General features: G+C 42.7%; 1 protein-coding gene across 1 annotated transcript in view; it reads right to left on the reverse strand.

The window, feature by feature from the left end:
• Nucleotides 1–3,588: 3,588 nt before the first annotated feature.
• The window catches only part of ttc33 (tetratricopeptide repeat domain 33), a gene marked incomplete at its 3' end in the record, with an annotated part of 31,829 nt that continues 16,746 nt past the window's right edge, over nt 3,589–18,671 (reverse strand). Inside the window, exons 4-5 of the mRNA XM_080743750.1 lie at nt 15,163–15,294; nt 3,589–3,969 (exon numbers count right to left, since the gene is read on the reverse strand). Coding sequence (XP_080599876.1) covers nt 3,589–3,969; nt 15,163–15,294 — 513 coding nt within the window. The remainder of the gene's footprint in view (nt 3,970–15,162; nt 15,295–18,671) is intronic.

Below are 18,671 nucleotides of genomic sequence, written 5' to 3' on the forward strand. Positions count from 1 at the left end.
GGCAGTAACATCCAGAGAATCAGCAATGGTAAGGTGTCAAACAAAATGAATGACCTGCAGGTGTGATAGTACAGTGGTTCTTAACCTGGCTGTGGGGTTTCCCACACGATTCTTTTTTATCCATTAAAAAAGAAAATGATGATGATAATAATAATTGGGGGGTGGGGGGTGCTTGTAGATCAGCTCTTTTCACAATATTTATCTGTAGAACAGAGTCAAACTAACTCCTATAATTCCAAGTGATTCCCCAGTTCAAATATGATTACCGTATTTTAGGGGATTCCCAGTTCAAATATGATCATTCAAGGGAGTTCCTAGTTCAAATATGAAGATTTTAGGGGTTCCCAGTTCAAATGTGATTATTTCGGGGTTTGCGGGCTGAGGTTGAGAACCACTGTAATTGCACACTCTGTTTTGTTAGATGGAAAGAGATTGCTTTAGTGTGTATGATGAGGTGTGTATCAATGATGGAGGACTGACGGGGCAGTTCCAAAACAAAGGTGAGAGGAGAAAAAACAATAAACAAGTGCAACCTCTCCTCACACCTCCTGGCAGACACGAAAGAAAGAAAAAAAGAAAGAAAGAAAGAAAGAAAGAAAGAAAGAAAGAAAGAAAACTCATGCCTATGCACAGCAGCAATATTGGGAGGAAATTGGGCCCCTGCCTTACTTCCTTCGCAGGTGTTACCAATGATACTAACGAAGGCTCTGTAGCATTTAGTGTAGCACAGTGGTTCTCAAACGCTTTGATTTCAAGGACTGTCATAATTCTGAGAGTGTACAAACGGAACCAAATGGACCCGTACGGCCCGTACGGGTCCATTTGGTTCCGTTTGTACACTCTCAGAGTTACATTTTGGAACCCCCTCAAGGACACTTTGAGACCCACTGGTGTAGCAGTGTTTCCAGTGAGCCAACATGCGCAATATCAACATCCTGACTCTGTTTGACCAGAATGGACCAGAGCCTTCATTAGTATTAAATGGTAACACCTGTGAAGGAATTAAGGAAGGGGACCAAATAATGTCATTACATAATGGCTGCTGTGCACAGAGCCCGTTTCCTGACATGCCCACAATACGTTGCAATGTGACGTCGTGTTGCGAGCTTCCAGATACGATATTTGTTTGCCGAAGTCCCTCGCCCCATAAATGGTTAACTTATTGCAAATACACGTTCCATTAATGCTGAGCACAAAACCAGCTTATTCAGGTTCTTGCATAACACACCATATGCAGCATAAGTGTTATTGTTGAAGGGACAGGAGCACATATTGCTGTTTGGAGTTTTTCCAGCGACGGCATTTGACGAATTAGCCACTTGACGTGCTCGAACGTGTTTATGTTGTGGTCTTGCGGCTCACAATGGTCAAATCTAAACGGTTGGTCGTTTTTCGAGGGTGGGTCACGGTTCATTTGAGGTCAGTACAGTAAGAACTGATCCTGTCCGAACGTGACCCCAGAAGAGGTTAACGTAATATGACGTGGCATTCCGGCACGTTATCGTAGACCTGTTAATCCTAAAAAGATTCTTCTACCCTTCACTCTATTTGTTTAACTTTTTGCATATAACGATGTGCCCAAAATAGGGACGTTGGGATGAAACTGTTTAAGGGACATTTGATAATCCCATGGGGTTCCCACACGAATTAGGCAATGTGTCACGATGTGACATCTCTATTGAGATAAATATGGGAAAACTAAAAAAAGAAAACACTTGAGGGAAGCCCAGAGAGAGAGAGAGAGAGAGAGAGAGAGAGAGAGAGAGAGAGAGAGAGAGAGAGAGAGAAAACAAAAAACAACTCTTGAAAGTGACATTAAATATATTTCATACAGTCATGGACTGCTGAGCTTTGAGTGCACTTTTCAAAAACAAACCAGCTTCACATTCCAACAGTTACACACTAAGACGACATGGAAGCCACACGCTCCTCAGCTACGATCAAGAGTGGCATCGGTTCTTGTCAGTTGGTTCTGTTTCTTCTCAACCTTTTCAAGCCGAGACCCCCAAAATAATCATATTTTAACTGGGGACCCTCCACCCTGACGAGCACTAAGAGTTGAGGGATAACATTTTGTATAACACGATTCTATTATGAAAATAGCAGATCTACATGCTCACAACGACTCGAGTTGCGAGGCGTTGTGAGCATGTAGATCTGCTATTTTCACAATTTCTGCCTCTAACATTTGACAATTTGGCCAATGTTTAATTTGTCATTTTAGAGGTTAGGGTCCATTTAAAGTCCTTAAATTGTCACCTTAGAAATGTGCAGATACCCTCTATAGTATACACTTAAACTAATACAGTATGTTGGTTTGTTGTTTACTGTTGAGAGAGAAAACAATGTTTCACAATAAGTCAATCATCTGGGGACCCCCCAAAATAATGTGGGGACCCACAGGTTGAGAACCAGTGCTGTAGACCGTATTAATCCTGCGGGGGAAATTCAGCTCCACCCAGCTGATGTCTGCTCAGATGGCCATAGGGAGCACTTGAGGGAGAATCTGTGTGTTACTGCAGTGGCTCCCAATCTTTGTAGCTCGAGACCCAAAAGAGAAATTAGGCGTTTGACGGGGCCCAAACTAGGTAAAAATAGCAGATCTACAAGCACACAACGAGCTGCTTCGCACCGCGTTGTGAGCTTGTAGATGTGATATTTTCACAACTTTTTAAACATAATTTATGTATTCACTTTTTATTCATGGACACATATTTTATTTATAAAATATTGTTTTTAATCCATGAAATGTATTAATTGTTGTACTTTGATAACAAGTTGCGATTCTCTCTCTTTTTTTTTAATCTTTAGAAATAATAATATATATACACACATACCGGTATATATTTTAAATGTAGGAATAAAAAAAAGAGTGGCTTCCAAATAAAATGTGTTAATATAGTGTAAAAGTCAGTTTAACCACTTTAACCCTGCACATAAACTATGTGAAGATAGCCAATCTACAAGCTCACAACATATCATCACTGTCTGGGCCAAAACCTCTCAACTCCATTTTTGAGGTTTATAACAGGTTTATAGAACGTCACAAAGATAGGCGCTATGAGCTTGTATATGTGCTATTTTGGAGGATCTGCTATTTAAAAAAAAAGAAAGAAAAAGAAAATCGTGAACATTTGTAAAGCTCTTTGAATATATATATTTTTACAACACAAGCGAACATTTTTAACTTAAATCTTTACTTCCGGAGGTCTCTGGAACACAATATATTGAGATGTGGTGGGTCTGCGACCAAATACATACATATCATTTTGGAGGATCTTTGACGTGACAAAGTGTGAGAGTTTTCCAGCAAACTGTTAGGATCGAGAAGACATTTTTCGAATCGGCCTCACATCAGGTCTTATCTATTTAGACCTGGAATCACTTTAACCATCATTCTATGCTTTAGCTATTGAAACATAGCAGATATACAAGCTCGCAGCGCTGCACTCGGTGCCGCGCTGTGAGCTTGTATATCTGCTATTCTCTTTAAATAATTAAAGCATAAAATAATCAAAGTAATAATGCGGCGTTCCCGGTCTTAATGGGATTCATTTGAGCGTTCTTGAGTCACCACTAGGGGGGGCTTCACGGCCCCCGCGCTTTGACCAGCTGCTGCGTGGACACCGAGGCGGCCAGCGCGTCCGCGTCGGCGCCCTCCTCCTCCCGGACGCTCCCGTCGGCGCCCAGCACCACGGCGGTGATCCTCGCCCGCGCCTCCTCCAGGCGCCGCTGCCTCTCGGCCACGGCGGCGCACGCCTCCAGCACCTCGTCCGACTCGAAGTCGTCGTAGTCGCGTTCCAGCTCGGGGAGGCGGGCGCCCTCCTCCTCCTCCCCCTCGCGGGCTTGCCTGGCCTCCTGGGTCTGGCGGCGCTGCCGCCGCAGCCGCTGCGCCCACGCCAGGTCCTCCTGCCACAGGGCGCGCTCCGACGGGCACAGGTGCACCGCCACCTGGAAGGACCTCAGCGCCTGCCGAGGGGGGAGACGGGTTCTTGTTTAGTTTGGTGTATATGTTACAGTTAGATTGGGTAACTCAGTCAGATCGTGATAAGAGCACTCGTTTTGCCGTTCACCACACACCAATCACCACCAGATGGCGACAACAGCCATTCACTAGTGTAGGCGCTGACGTCACTCGTTTGCGACTCTCTTTCGTTGTTTATTTACTAGCCTAGCTTGGCTGTGTTTAGCCATTAGCTTACTATGCCTAACTCTAACCCTAACCTTAACCTCAGTAAAACTATGCCTAACCCTAACCCTAACCTCCGTGGGGTGATGGGCTATCATTCCTGCCGACGCTACGTTGTTGTGGCTCAAAGCGACCGCTTGTTCCGCCCCGCGCCGCACGACGAGCGCTCCGTTTCTCTATCTAACCTTTTCTCTATCTAACCGTGACATATACATGCATCTATGATCAATGCAATCTACCAAATGGTTTTAATAGTTTCTTTTCGTTCAATTCTGATATTCATTCATATGTCACACGGCAATCAAAAGACCTTTCATGTACCTTCGTACTTCCCTCAGGCAGTTTTCAATAAGATTTAGAGGAGCTAATTTATGGAATGCCACCGATCCAAGGCTTAAAGGATCTTCATTAGAGGTCTTTAAAGCCAACTACAAAAACATGCTCATAGCTAAAATGTAGTAGATAAATGTGTATTTGGTTGTGTGTACAGGTCTGTAGATAGTTTGTAGTATACTGTATATGCATAGTATATATGCATGTACTTTATTGTATGTAGATTATTTAAATATGTATACTTATGTCTGTTTTTATAAATTAGGGGAAGCCTTTAGGCTTCTTAACTTCTCCTGCACAATATGTGATACAAATGTATTGTTTTTCTTATTTCAACTATGTCTGCTAATAAATGAATAAAAATAAAATATAATATAAAATGAAATATGGTTGCTATAGGCAAGTGTTTCTCAAAACTTTAAAATGTCAAGGTCTCCCCTTAAAGATGCAGTCCCATGATTTTTCCTCCCTAAAACATGATGATCAGGTATTATGATTATACTAGGAGGAAGATCTTTTCCAAAAAAGTCTACAGAAAGAGCTAAAATTTGGTTTTTATGTGGCCACACCCACCAGTTCATTAAGTATGCCTGGTTGTCATGGTGGGTGGTGACCCAGCTGAAGTTGAAATACGGGTGAAATACCTCATAATGTCCAAAACTGTTACCTCTCCTTTCAGGATTCACATTCAAAAGTGGAAAAAGTAGCAGATCTACAAGCTCAAAACGCATCGCTTCGCGCCGCGTTTCAAGCTTGCAGAACTGCTACTTTTGTGTGACGCTGTAGTATGATCAAGTAGGGACATTGATTTACAGAAAAACAAAAAAGGTTTAACTATGGCGATAAGAGTTTTTTGCCCAACAACAGCAACAAAATACTGGTTGTGTTTGATGTTACTCTCTATGATGAGACCAGTATGAATTGTCTGTTGTCTGTTTACTGAGGAATGGATTAAACATTTTACTTAAGTGTTTCCCTCTCTCTCTCTCTGTGTGTGTGTGTGTATGTGTGTGTGTGTGTGTGTGTGTGTGTGTGTGTGTGTGTGTGTGTGTGTGTGTGTGTGTGTGCGCGCGCGGCTGTGCGCACTCGCGCACGTGTGTGTGTGTGTGTGTGTGTGTGTGTGTGTGTGTGTGTGTGTGTGGCGTGCATTCCTTTGATTCAGGGAGGAGATTAAAAGAACAAACAAGAGAACAGACATACTTCTCTGGCAGAGCAACATAAATATCCTCACACTGCACTGCAAATCAGCTAGATTAACTGTTTCGTGAAGGAGGTTTATCTCTTACTCAGCTGCCTCTTGCATTTGTAGACGCATTTCGGCATTTATCTTTGACAGGGAAGAAGTACAAATGTCCCCTTCTGAATAGCTATGGGAACATTCTGCAAGTCATTCCTCCTGAACTTTGATAATCTGCAGTGATTGGAATTATTAACTTGTCTTGAAATGACATTCATGATGACTAATATGAAACACCACTGATGGAGAATGATAAGAGATATACACTAGTACCTAGTAAATTAGTAACAGTGTAATGTTTAACCTTTTAAGCTCTCCATTTTATACTTCATCATATGACGGAGTTACACAGTGACAAATAGCAGATCAACATGCTTCTATTATTGTTGTTCTTTATTGTAGGCATATGCCTCTTTGCCGCATTTCTTTTTCTCCTCCACATTCTGTTTCGGCCATTATCTCTGGAACGGAAGGTCCAACCTGCTCAGTTCAAAGCGTGTTGGATAATTATGTAACTTTGAGGACGTCAGTTGCACAATGACAGTTTTTCTGGGTTTTTGGGCCTAAAAGAATTGGGCCCAGTAGGTCTGGGCCTTAAAGGGGAAGACCACCCATTTTCAATATTGAACTATGTCATTAATATACCTTAGAGGAGTTGTGTGGAAATAAAAAAAAAAGTTCCCCCCCTTCTGTGTTGCCTAGAACTGGAGGATTGATTCTGGGGTTTGTATTGTAAAGTACAATGTGTGATGTCATCAAGTTGTAATTTACAATACAAACCCCAAAATCAATCCTCCAGTTCTAGGCAACACAGAAGGGGGGGAACTTTTTTTCTATTTCCACACAACTCCTCTAAGGTATATTAATGACATAGTTCAATATTGAAAATGGGTGGTCTTCCCCTTTAAGGTTCAGGCCCGTTGAGAACTCTAGTAAAGATACTATGGTGTAAGGACTGGCCACTATTCTAGAATAAGAATGAAAGGACATAAAAGCTGAATATAGATGATTGACATTTCTCATGTATAATTCTTACTTGAGTGACTTGAGAGCCATGCATGCATGCATACAGGTTAGGATAACTGGCCAATCCATCCATTCAAAGTATCTACTTGCAGATGGAAAGACAATCTTTTATAAGCTAAGGGACATTACCATATGAAGCTTATTCTGTGCATGACACAAAAGGCCAACATTCTGCCAATAAAAACAGACAATCTACAAGATCACAACGTGACGTGTTGAGCCTGTAGCATGGCTATTTCCGGCAAAGAGATTTGGTGTGCAGGGAAGAAAAGAAAAAAAAAACGGGACCAAGTACCGACCCCTGGGGGACACCACACCGGTCAACAAACTCTATAGGATTGAAGTGCATAAGGGATGTTAAACTTTGGGCCCCGTTAGCCTGTCGTCATACTGGGAAACCATCAGATGGTAACCATGGGAGAAAAGCCTTCTGGCCAGTTTGTGGTTAAGGCGAGGCTAAGGGAGTATCACGCATCAAACAAGGAGGCATTTAATGAAGGACACTAGAGCTCTGGACATATTGCCTCCAACTCTCTATTAATCCGCATAGGCCCCAATGGCTTTAGCAGAGAGAACAGTTGTATATTCCATCCTTTTTTCTTTGCCCTTGTCTTTTTAACAGGGGTGGGCGACCAACGGCTTGAAGATGGACCAGGATGTCTTGAAGGGCTTGTGCCCGAAAAGGTTGCCCACCTCTACTTGGATAATTATTTTATTTTTACTGAATAGCAGTGCAATATGGACAAAGTTTCTTCTTCTTCTTGTCATAATTCTTTATTGTGTTTATTTTTTAATTATTTTAAATAAACAGACAGACTTATTCTAAGCTTGTATTATTGGGACCGTCAGGTCGCAGTTACTATCAAAACCTCCACCGGCTTTCTGTCCGTCATCACACTTTTACCCTACTCATATCTCCGCCACTGTTGCCCCTATCCATGCCAAACTTTGCACACACACTCCTTGGCTGCAAAATCACAACCTCCGCCCCGATTTCTCACATGGCTCTCTTCTAGCGACACCATTTGGCCGATTTTAGCAAAACACATTTTTTAACAATGCTCCTACATATTTTGCCCTAAAATCACGCAAAGTGGTACACAGTATCTCTACTGTATCTCTGGTCGCTTATCTCCCAATTAGGGAGTCTTACTGGTTCTACTTAGCAGTATAACACATTTTCACTGTGGTACTGCAGGATGATCTTGCCAGCATTGGAAAATGGCTAAGTGATGTTGCACTTGAAAAGGTCGTCCGCCCTATAAACCTTTAAATAGACACCTCACATCACAACATTGCATTGAACTTAATGCACAACGACACTGGTGTATCCAACTGGTAGTTGCTACCGTCAAGTCGCAGTTACTATCAAAACCTCCACCGGCTGTCAGTCAGTCAGTCAGTCTGTTTGTCCATCACACGGGGGGTCCTTGACATATCTTTTCAAATGGGGGTCCACAGGCTAATAAGTGTCAATTTGGGGGTCCTTGACATGAAAAGGTTTGAGAAACACTGCTCGAACAATAACATAACAAGCTGTGTGAAGTATTGTCTGTTTTATTTAGCTGCTTCCCCTTGTCCCCAAAGTCAGATAGAGGGAGGCGGGAACGCCAGACAGACAAAAAACAGACTTGTAAAAAAAAAAAAAAAAAATACATAATTGGCCCAGGAATCTCAGTGTCTCTACTTTGTACAAATAGGTGCTACTCAAACCTGTTGATGCGCACAAGCTCTTGAAACTCGACAGAACACGTCTGACTAAAAATAGAACGCCTCCCCCCACCTCCCCTCTCCAATAGCTTCATTATACACGGGGGTGTGTCTATATTTGGCTAAAGCCTTTTAGCTCAAGTAACTTTCAACACTTCCCATTGTTGTCACAGGTAGCGTAGAGCGCCATTTCAGCAAAAGCTAGGGTATGGCAAAGATGGAGTCCTCCTGGATAAAGAGGCATTACATGTTGTGTAACACGGTTATATTGTGAAAATAGCAGGTCTACATGTAGATCTGCTATTTTGTAGATCTGCTATTTTCACAATGTCTGAAAAAAACGAATTTTGGTCATTTTTTTACACAGGTTTCTACGGTTTCTTGGGCTGGATATGTCAGCCTGGAACGGTTGTTCAAGTGTAGCTAAACTTGGCATGTTAGTAAACGTGCCACAATTAACAACAATGCATTGCACCTGTGCAGCTGACCTGCGGAACCTGGGAATATACCATGTTGTCAAGATGGGGATAAGTGTGGAGAATAGTTAAAGTGACCATTTTGTTACATTTTGCATTTGTAGTTATTTTACTGTCATTTAACAACATAATAACAAGCGCAGATAGACAAAGAGACATTCATGGATTTATTGCGACCGTCAGGTCGCACTTACTATCAAAACCTCCACAAACTGTGAGTGAGTCAGTCAGTCAGTCAGTCAGTCAGTCAGTCAGTCCGTCCGTCCGTCCGTCCGTCCGTCCGTCCGTCCGTCCGTCCGTCCGTCCGTCCGTCCGTCCGTCCGTCCGTCCGTCCGTCCGTCAGTCTGTCTGTCACACCTCACACGTCACACTATTGCCCTGCTCATATCTCCGCAACCGTTGCCCCGATCCATGCCAAATTTTGCACACACACTCCTTGCCTGCCAAACTACAACCTCCAAGGACCCCCGGAGCTCCAGGGACCCCCAGGTCCCTGGGGGACCCCCAGATGTAAAGAATTACCAAATGTGCAAAAATGACCACCCCAACGGGGCTGCTCACGGGGAATTCCCGGGGACCACCGACTCCTGGTGCTCCAGAACGGATGCCAAAGTGGTGGCGCCCCCAGTGGAGGACCCCCTCCACTGCAGCTCACATAAAATGCCGTAACTCGGGCTAGGAGCGTCCGGGAGAGCCGGGGCCGGTACCTATTCGTCCGCCAAGGCAACGCGGAGACCCCACCCCTCATTTCTCACATGGCCCTCTTCTAACGCCACCATGAGGCCGATTCTTGCAAAACACATTTTTGGACACTGCTCCTACAGATTTTGCCCTAAAATCACACAAATCGGTACACACTATGTCTACACTCATGTCATCAACATGGATCTGTCCCATATAGCGCCACCATCAGGCCGATTTTTTCAAACACATTTTTGGACACTGCTCCTACAGATTTTGCCCTAAAATCACACAAATCAGTACACAGTATGTCTACACCCATCTCATCAATATGGATGTCCCATATAGCGCCACCATCAGGCCGATTTTTTGAACCACATTTTTGGACACTGCTCCTACACATTTTGCCCTAAAATCACGCTGCGACCTGACGGTCGCTTATCTCCCGATTAGGGAGTCTTACTGGTATTTAAAAGTAACTTTTATTTCCCCCCCTGGACCCAGGGTATGGCAGCAGCATACCCCTGCCATACCCAATTGACGCCCCGGCTCTGACAGCCCGTCAGCTCCGGGGACATTGTGGGATGTGCTGGCACAGCACCATTAGCCCGGGGGGGCTTCTGAGTTCAGCGCTGTTTGCTCTCCTCTTAAATGGGACAGGCGGTGAAGCTTACGATCAGCAATTTTCATACATGCACACGTCCAGGCGTGTTTTTCCGGGGCACTTTGAGCAATCTTTCCATGCCCAGGGCTGCTGGGTGTTCTTTAACCCATGAAGGCCGGGGCAACCAAGTGCCAGCGCTGCGAGCTTGTAGATCTGCTATTTTTGTGCAAGTCTCTGAATAGTTTTGACCCGATTCTATAAATGTCTTCTGAATCCTTTTTTTCTGAATCAGTGGTTCTCAAACTTTTTCAGATTGCCAAGGACCCCCAAAATTACAGGTATTTTGCCGCGGACCGCCCATCTCAAAATATGTTGTTCCAGGGATGCCCAATGAAGCAGAGATCTGAGTTACAGAAGTTTGCTTGAAAAATATATATTCAATGATTTGGAAAAATAAAAAATAAATAAAAAAACAGAAGATCTACAAGCTTGCAGCGCGGCACTCGGTGCCGCGCTGTGAGCTTGCAGATCTGCTATTTTTCAATAGCTAAAGTATCGAATAATTCCAGGTCCTGACGGGTTAAAAAGAGGCACTTCAGAGGCAGAAGGTTGGCGACGAGTCAAATCCGCGTCCTTCGCTGACTGATATAACCTCGCCAGAAGAGCAGGCACCGACGAGAACTATCACAGACATTTGTAAACATCATTAGGCAGTAATGATGATTGTGATAATCGTGTGCCTTTTTTTCCCAGTGTATTCGCTTATACCTGAAATTCCTACTCTGCGTTTATCCATCCAGTCCTCTTTTTGACCACTTTCAACCAGGTGCCCATATGTTGCTGACAGATGGTGGAAATAAGACGATACTAGAAAGATGCAATTGGGAAATTGCAAGTGTGGTTGCCCTGACGCGAGTCACACTTGCAAACCTTTTTGGGGGGAAATTCATTCACTAAATACATTAATGGCCTATTATGTGGAGATCTACGTGTCCGTCCTTGTCCCCTTTATTCCCATATATGGAGATCCCTGAGGTCATCAATGTTAACCGATTTAGTGCCATTCCCGAGATATCTCGCGAAATGTACTCGAGTATCTGTAGTGCCATTCCCGAGATATCTCGCGAAAAGTAATATATTACTGTAACGGCGGATACATTACCGAGAAGAATGGCCGGAGGTCCGGAGACGAAATCCGTCGCTGATTTCGCATCATCACGGCTCCACGAGCACAAAATAGTCCCATCCATAACATTGAGGTGGACGGGGGATCTCATCTTTAATGTCCATTATCTCAAAACTACACTTTAGAAGCTAGGATGGAGGCAGATGCTCGCTTATGTTACACAGTTATAAAAGCTCCCGGTCGGCCATTACACAACTCCACGTGGACAAGGATCGGTTCCGGCGCAGGACCCGATGACGTCAGACCGGAAGTGATTGCGCTGTGGACTTCTGGCCTTCAAAATAAGATAACGGTGGTGATGCCAGCCTGAAGGTGGCATCGTGGACTTTATAATCCGTTAATTTCATGGGCACTAAATGAGTTAACACTTCTGTTGCCAACCCTGAGTTTCCCAAATTTATATAGGTACCCTACCTGTGCCAACCCAGAGTTTCCAGAGTTTGGGCCGTAAAAAAAAAAAAAAAAAATGGACCTCCAGAATGTAATAGGCATGATCGCGATCGCAAAATTGCATGTTCAACCCCCATACCAACCCATTCTTTCAAACATGGCAGCCATGTTTGTTTACATCTGAAGAAAACATCATGGCTGCTATATCATGAATGCCTGAACGGATTTCCAAGCAGATTTTTTTGTTTGAAAACTGTTAACAGCGTGCACACACGTGGTGCATGATCTAGGCATGGGCGTGCACGATCCGTGCACTATGAATTACGTGGAAGTCTATGGAGACCATGGCATCTTGGACCTTCAAAGAGATTTAATTGATTGCAACTTAAGTGTTAAGCCCGTATCTTGGAATGGCCAAATATCGACATACTGTGTCAGTCTCATGTGGTCTATGATGTCAGACATCTATGATGTCAGTCATCTCCATATTTGGGAAAAGTTAATGGAGAAAGTTATTATTCACAAATACAAACTATTATAACGTAACTATATTATAATTATAATGCATCTCTTAGCAAAATGCACCCCTGCGTGTCCCGATGAAGCCGGTCGATTTGACATAATGGCCAAAGTGCGTGGAGTAGTGCGGCAAAATAAGGTTTATCTAGAAAGATCATGGAAAGATGGATGGAAGGAAATAAAGTCGGACAAGTACTATAGTCTGGTTGACCTGCAGGCGCAATCACACTATTAATTTGCTTCATTCAATATTTTTATATTTGATGTAAATGTTATCAGGCCCTCCAGGCCCAGGGCCTAGAGCTTAAAAGTTCAGCCCGAGCCCGACGGGACCCGACGGGTCGGCGCGGCGCGGGCTGGGCCGGGCTCAATTTGTCACGTATATGTCGGGCTTTGGGTCGGGTCGGTCTTTTATAATCCGGTAGGCAAGCGCAGCACGGTAACGTGATGTCTCTGTGACTGTGTAAGCTGCGCTGCACCGCTGCGGCGCAACTTGACACAGTTGAGCGTGTGTGACTGTATGTGCGCTGCTGCGCAATGTTCAGACAGTTGAGCAACGTTCAGTTGAGAGTGTGCTCCCGTGTGTGTGTGTGTGTGTGTGTGTGTGTGTGTGTGTGTGTGTGTGTGTGTGTGTGTGTGTGTGTGTGTGTGTGTGGCGGCGGCGGTGGCTGCTATGGCCAGTGGGTGCTTCTCGTTCTCGCTGTGGCAGAGCGGAGCGGAGGAGATCGTTGAAACCATTCACAGACACTTTTGGATTTCCTAATAATATTATAGACGTAGTGTGAATGTTACGCCTGCTTCCTGATTTAGCGACGGCCGTCAGCTGTGTTTTCCAGCGAGGCTCCGACGTTTTTTTTTCTTCCATAATTAGGACGGTGCTTGCTACAATGTCTTTTATATATAGGCTCTATAAAGACAGTTGGAAAATGGTAGAATGACACTGTTCTTAACGAATCACCAATATTGTATGAGGGAAAAAAGGATGCTGCCGTCTGCATATAAGCTTGTTGTTTAGAATGTCGGTCTTCGGGCTGGGCCGGTCTCCAATTGTCAATTATGTATCGGGCTTGGGCTCGGTCCGGGCTGAAATTCTGTCGGGCTGGGTTGGGCCGGGCTCACTTTTTTAGGCCCGATTTAAGCTCTACCAGGGCCTCTCCACATACACACCCATTGTAACTTCAAACTCCATTTTAACCATGATAGATTCATTAAAAATAACCATTATTTTTTTCTGGTGACTCATACTACCCTCCTAATACGTGAGCAGGCAGAGTTTTTTTCAATAACTTTTTTCATTTATTTTTAATAATTCTTTTGGAAAATGGAAAAAAATAAATACAATAAAATATTATTACAAATAAATGAAAAAAGTTATCGAAAAAACATGGCCTGCTCACGTATTAGGAGGGTATTATGAGTCACCAGAAAAAAATAACGGGTGTTTTTAATGAATCTATCATGGTTAAAAATGGAGTTTGAAGTTACAATGGGTGTGTATGTGGAGGCCTCCTGCAGGAGGAGGACCAGGTAACATTTCAATCAAATATCTAAATATTGAATTAAGCAAATTAAAAACTGTTCAGGGTGTTCATAACAGCCTGATTAGACAATAAAATGACCAAAAGTTTTTTTGAAAGTGAAATATCCCTTTAAGTGTCTCTCACACAAACTTTGTGCTAGCGGGTGTTTGGCTGGTTTACATCTCGGAGGTGAAGAAGAAAGAACTGCCAAACAGACCGTTGGCAAGGTGCTGCCAAAGTTCATTACGACGTCATTTTGTTCCTGTTCGCTTGGCATGTGCTGCAGGCAAGTGTCTTGCTCAGGGGCACTTCTACACACAGCCAGGGGGAGGCCGGGGGCGAACCAGCGACCTTCCATTCTCACAGCACACTTAGAGCTACGGCCACCTTACCCCATTAAGACCTGAGATCTTCTAAGTCCAGTTAAAAACTGTTTTCTGAAAAACCTTTTTGCTCAGTTGTGCGCAAAACCTTTTCATGTCAACGACCCCCAAATTATATGTATCTGGCCTCGGACCCCCATCTAAAAATAAAAAAAATAAATGTTCCAGTATTGATGCTTTTACTTGAGTAAAACATTTGAATACTTTTTTCCACCACAGATCTAGGCTCAGTGGTTCTCAACCTGTGGGTCGGGACCCCCAGGGGTGGTCGCCAAATTATTTTGGGGGGTCTAATGTGCAACATTGTTTTCTCTCTCACCAGTAAACAAACCAACATAATGTTTAAGTGTATAGAGGGCATCTGCACGTTTCTAAAGTGACAATTTAAGGACTTAATACCTCTAAAATGACAAATTAAACATTGGCCAAATTGTCGAATATTAGAGGCAGAAATTGTGAAAATAGTTGCGAGGCGTTGTGAGCATGTAGATCTGCTATTTTTAACACGGTTATACAAAATGTAATTACTCAACTCTTAGTGCTCGTCAGGGTGGAGGGGGTCCCCAGTTAAAATATTATTATTTTGGCGGTCACGGCCTGAAAAGGTCAATGTTTAATGCAAATTTCTGCCTCTAATATTCGACAATTTGGCCAATGTTTAATTTGTCAATGACACATTTCTGCCTCTAATATTCGACAATTTGTCAATGACACATAAACATTGGCCGAATTGTCAAATATTAGAGGCAGAAATTGTGAAAATAGCTGATCTACATGCTCACAACACTTCGCGTTGCGAGGCGTTGTGAGCATGTAGATCTGCTATCTTTAACATGGTTATACAAAATGTCGCGGTCAGAAAAGGTTGAGAACCACTGCTCTAGGCCAGCAGCATCCATCCTACTCACCAAGTCTACCTCTCCCATGTTGATCTGGGCACGGCCGAGCGTCTGCCAGCCTTCCCACCAAGCGGGCTGAAACTTCACTGCCATCTCGGCGGCCTTCACGGCCGGGAACGCCTCCTGGAGTATCGTCAATACCTGTTAGGTTAAGACATAATTAATTATGGCATTCAGATCACTCTGTGGCGCTCAATTAGGGCTGTCACGATTATGACATTTTACATGACGATTAACTGTCACTCAAATGATTGCGATTAATGATTTAATTGTGTTTTTGTCGTTGGCAATTACATTTCTGTTTGGCTTGAAGGCTTTGAAGTTGCACATGGCAGATATCACACATAACCTAAATATACAAAAAAATGACTGACATATTTAACAACTCTATGCTTAAAAAAGAACATTGAGAGTGGAAATCGCCGATCTACAAGCTCGCAACGTTGTGAGCTTGAACCTTGAACACTGATAGTGGAAATAGCCAATCTACAGGCTCACAACGTTGTGAGCTTGAACATTGAACACTGATAGTGGAAATAGCCGATCTACAAGCTCACAACAAAGAACATTGATAGTGGAAATAGCTCACAACAAAGAATATTGATAGTGGAAATAGCTGATCTACAACCTCACAACGTTGTGAGCTTGTAGATCTGCTATTTCCACTATTTTTTACTTTAACACTTTGCAAGCCACGGGGAGCCCCTTAATATTAAAACCGGAATATACCGGACATCTGAGCAAGGAGTCTCAGCCGCGCCGTCTTTTACCGTACTAGGTCATTAAAAATGAAATAAGTGATAATGATAAAAAAAAAAAAAAAAAAAACGATCGCTACCCCTTCTCTGTCTCATCACCCGTCTAACCAATTGCATCATTCTTCTCTGCACATGAACCGGATGTTTTCGACCAGATCAAAGTTGTCACAGGGTCTTCATATTGACGGGATTACATTCGTTTACCGCGATGTGCACGGATCACGCACGCGAAGCGCCACGGGGGGAAGACGACTCGGCCAAAATCCCCACTCTATGCCAATGGAAATGAAGATAGTTATGGTGAGTTCACGACTGGGGGACCTCAAACCAAAACAAACCGGCGGCGCTGGGGGAGGGGGAGAGGGAGTGCGCTAATATTTATTAACATAATATTATGTCTCAGATCATAATATAATAATAGAAATTTCACGGCTAATCTACAACAAGCCATTCTATTTCGGCTGGCGAAGTGTTAAGAAGTATATATGAACATTTTTCAACATGGAAATGATTATGACGATTATGAAAAATAATTGCGATTATGTTAAATAATCGTGATTATGTTAAATAATTGCGATTAGACGATAATTTTGACAGCCCTACGCTCAAAGTGGGACTGAGTTACCAGGGCCCAAGGTGGAGGGGCCTCAAATATTTTATACTTTAGCTATTGAAAAATAGCACATGTAGATCTACTATTTTTGATAAGTCGTGAAAATGTGTGCAAATCTTTGAACATATGTATTTTTTAAGCGAACATTTGTAACTCACATTTTGCTTCTGGGGGGTCCCTGGAACTAAATATTTTGAGATGGGGTTCCGTGGACAAATACATATTATTTTGGGGGTCCTTGACATGAAAAAGTTTGAGCACCACTGACATAGAAAAGTAGGTTTTTCAGAAATATTCAAAGACTTGCACAAACGTTCACGATTTTTCAAAAATAGCAGATCTACAAGCTCGCAGCGCGGCCTCTAATATTTTATTTGGCCACTGTTTAATTTGTCATATTAAAAAGTCCTTAAATTGTCACTTTAGAAATGTGCAGATAGCCTCTATACACTTAAACTTTATGTTGGTTTCTTTACTGTCGAGTGAGAAAACAATCTTGCACATTAAGTTAATCATTTGGGGACCCCCCAAAATAATTTGGGGACCCCCCTGGGGGTCCCGACCCACAGGTTGAGAACCACTGCGCTACATGTATGTAAAATGTCTTCAGACACCTTGTTGACAAGATCCTCACTAATGTTCATAAAATAATTGCAAAAGAAACAATCTACTTGGTCCCAGTCTCTTAGGAGAGCTGTGGGAAGTTCAGAAATCCATAGTCTTGTGTCATCAACGGGGAATCCAAGCTAATAGAAAATGCAGGCTTTCTATTCCTGAACAGTTGCAATGTTAAAGTGGAAGCTATTGTTCTTGCGATAATAAAAAAATATATACATATTTTTTCAAAAATATTGTTTTAAAAAAACAATCTGTCAAACGATGATGTCACAAGACTATGGATTTCTGAAGTTCCCACAGCTCTCCTAAGAGACTTGGACAGAGTAGAATGTTTTGCAATTTTATTATGAACATTAGTGAGGACCTATTATATGAACTGGCAGCAGTTCTGATGAGATCCATGTGAAACGCTTCCAACACACGAGTCTGGAGCACCAAATAAGACACTGTCGACTAGGGACGGGACGATATTATCGTTTATCGCGATAAAAAACACTCACGATAATCGTATCGCGGAGATTCAATTTATCGTGATATCGTCCTCCGTGATGCACTGGGATCAATTCACCTTTTATTTGCCGAACTGCATATCCGGTACCACTTAAACCCTCTGTAATTGGTAAAAGGTACGTATAATATACGTTCTTGATATAATATACGTCTTTTTTCCACTCTCTATCAAATGTATTTGCCAAAAAATAGCCGATCTACAAGCTCACAACGCGTCGCGTTGTGACTCGTTGTGGGCTTGTAGATCTGCTATCTTTTGGTAAAAGTTCAGCCCCAGGATAATGGATTTTGATTATCGTGATAATATCGTAAACCGCGATTTCTTTGGTCACAACAATGTTGTTTTTTAAGCACATTTTGATTTAGTTTTAGTCATAGTCTTTTGAATAACATTTCATTTTGTTTTAGTCATAATTTAGTCATCTGAAAAGTTTTAGTTTTAGTCTAATTTTTGTCGACAAAAAAATGTATTTTGGCAGGCCTTGATGGCATCGTAAGGACTGATTTGACACTAGGTTGAATGCTGAAAATAGCCGATCTACAAGCTCACAATGCGTCACGCAGCTTGTAGATCTGCTATTTTCAGCATGCAACACCTGAGAGCAACCAAACATAAAATGACTCTTCTACACTAGTCCCTCCCTAACGTTTTCGTCTGTTTTTTTTTTATTTTGTTGACGAAATTGTCAATATATTTAGTCTTAGTTTTAGTCATCACAGCTTAGTTTTTATTTAGTTTTCGTCAGTGAAAAAAAAATAAAAAAAATCAAACACTTGGTCACAATAATTGTGATATGACATTTTCATATCGTCCCATTCCTAGTCGACGCTGCGTGTAATCAAACACATTGGGACATAATCTAATGGGCACAGCGGAAATGGAGAAGCGGATGCCTGCCTTACGCATGTTGGTTCTGGGTTTGTCTGTGTGCAACGCATGTCATCAGGACCTTAACCCATTTAGAACGGGTACACATTATTCACTCACATTATTTTATGCTTTAACTATTGAAACATAA

The sequence above is a fragment of the Nannobrachium achirus genome (assembly GCF_963921795.1).
Source record: "Nannobrachium achirus genome assembly, chromosome: 15".
Taxonomy (NCBI): Eukaryota; Metazoa; Chordata; class Actinopteri; order Myctophiformes; family Myctophidae; genus Nannobrachium; species Nannobrachium achirus.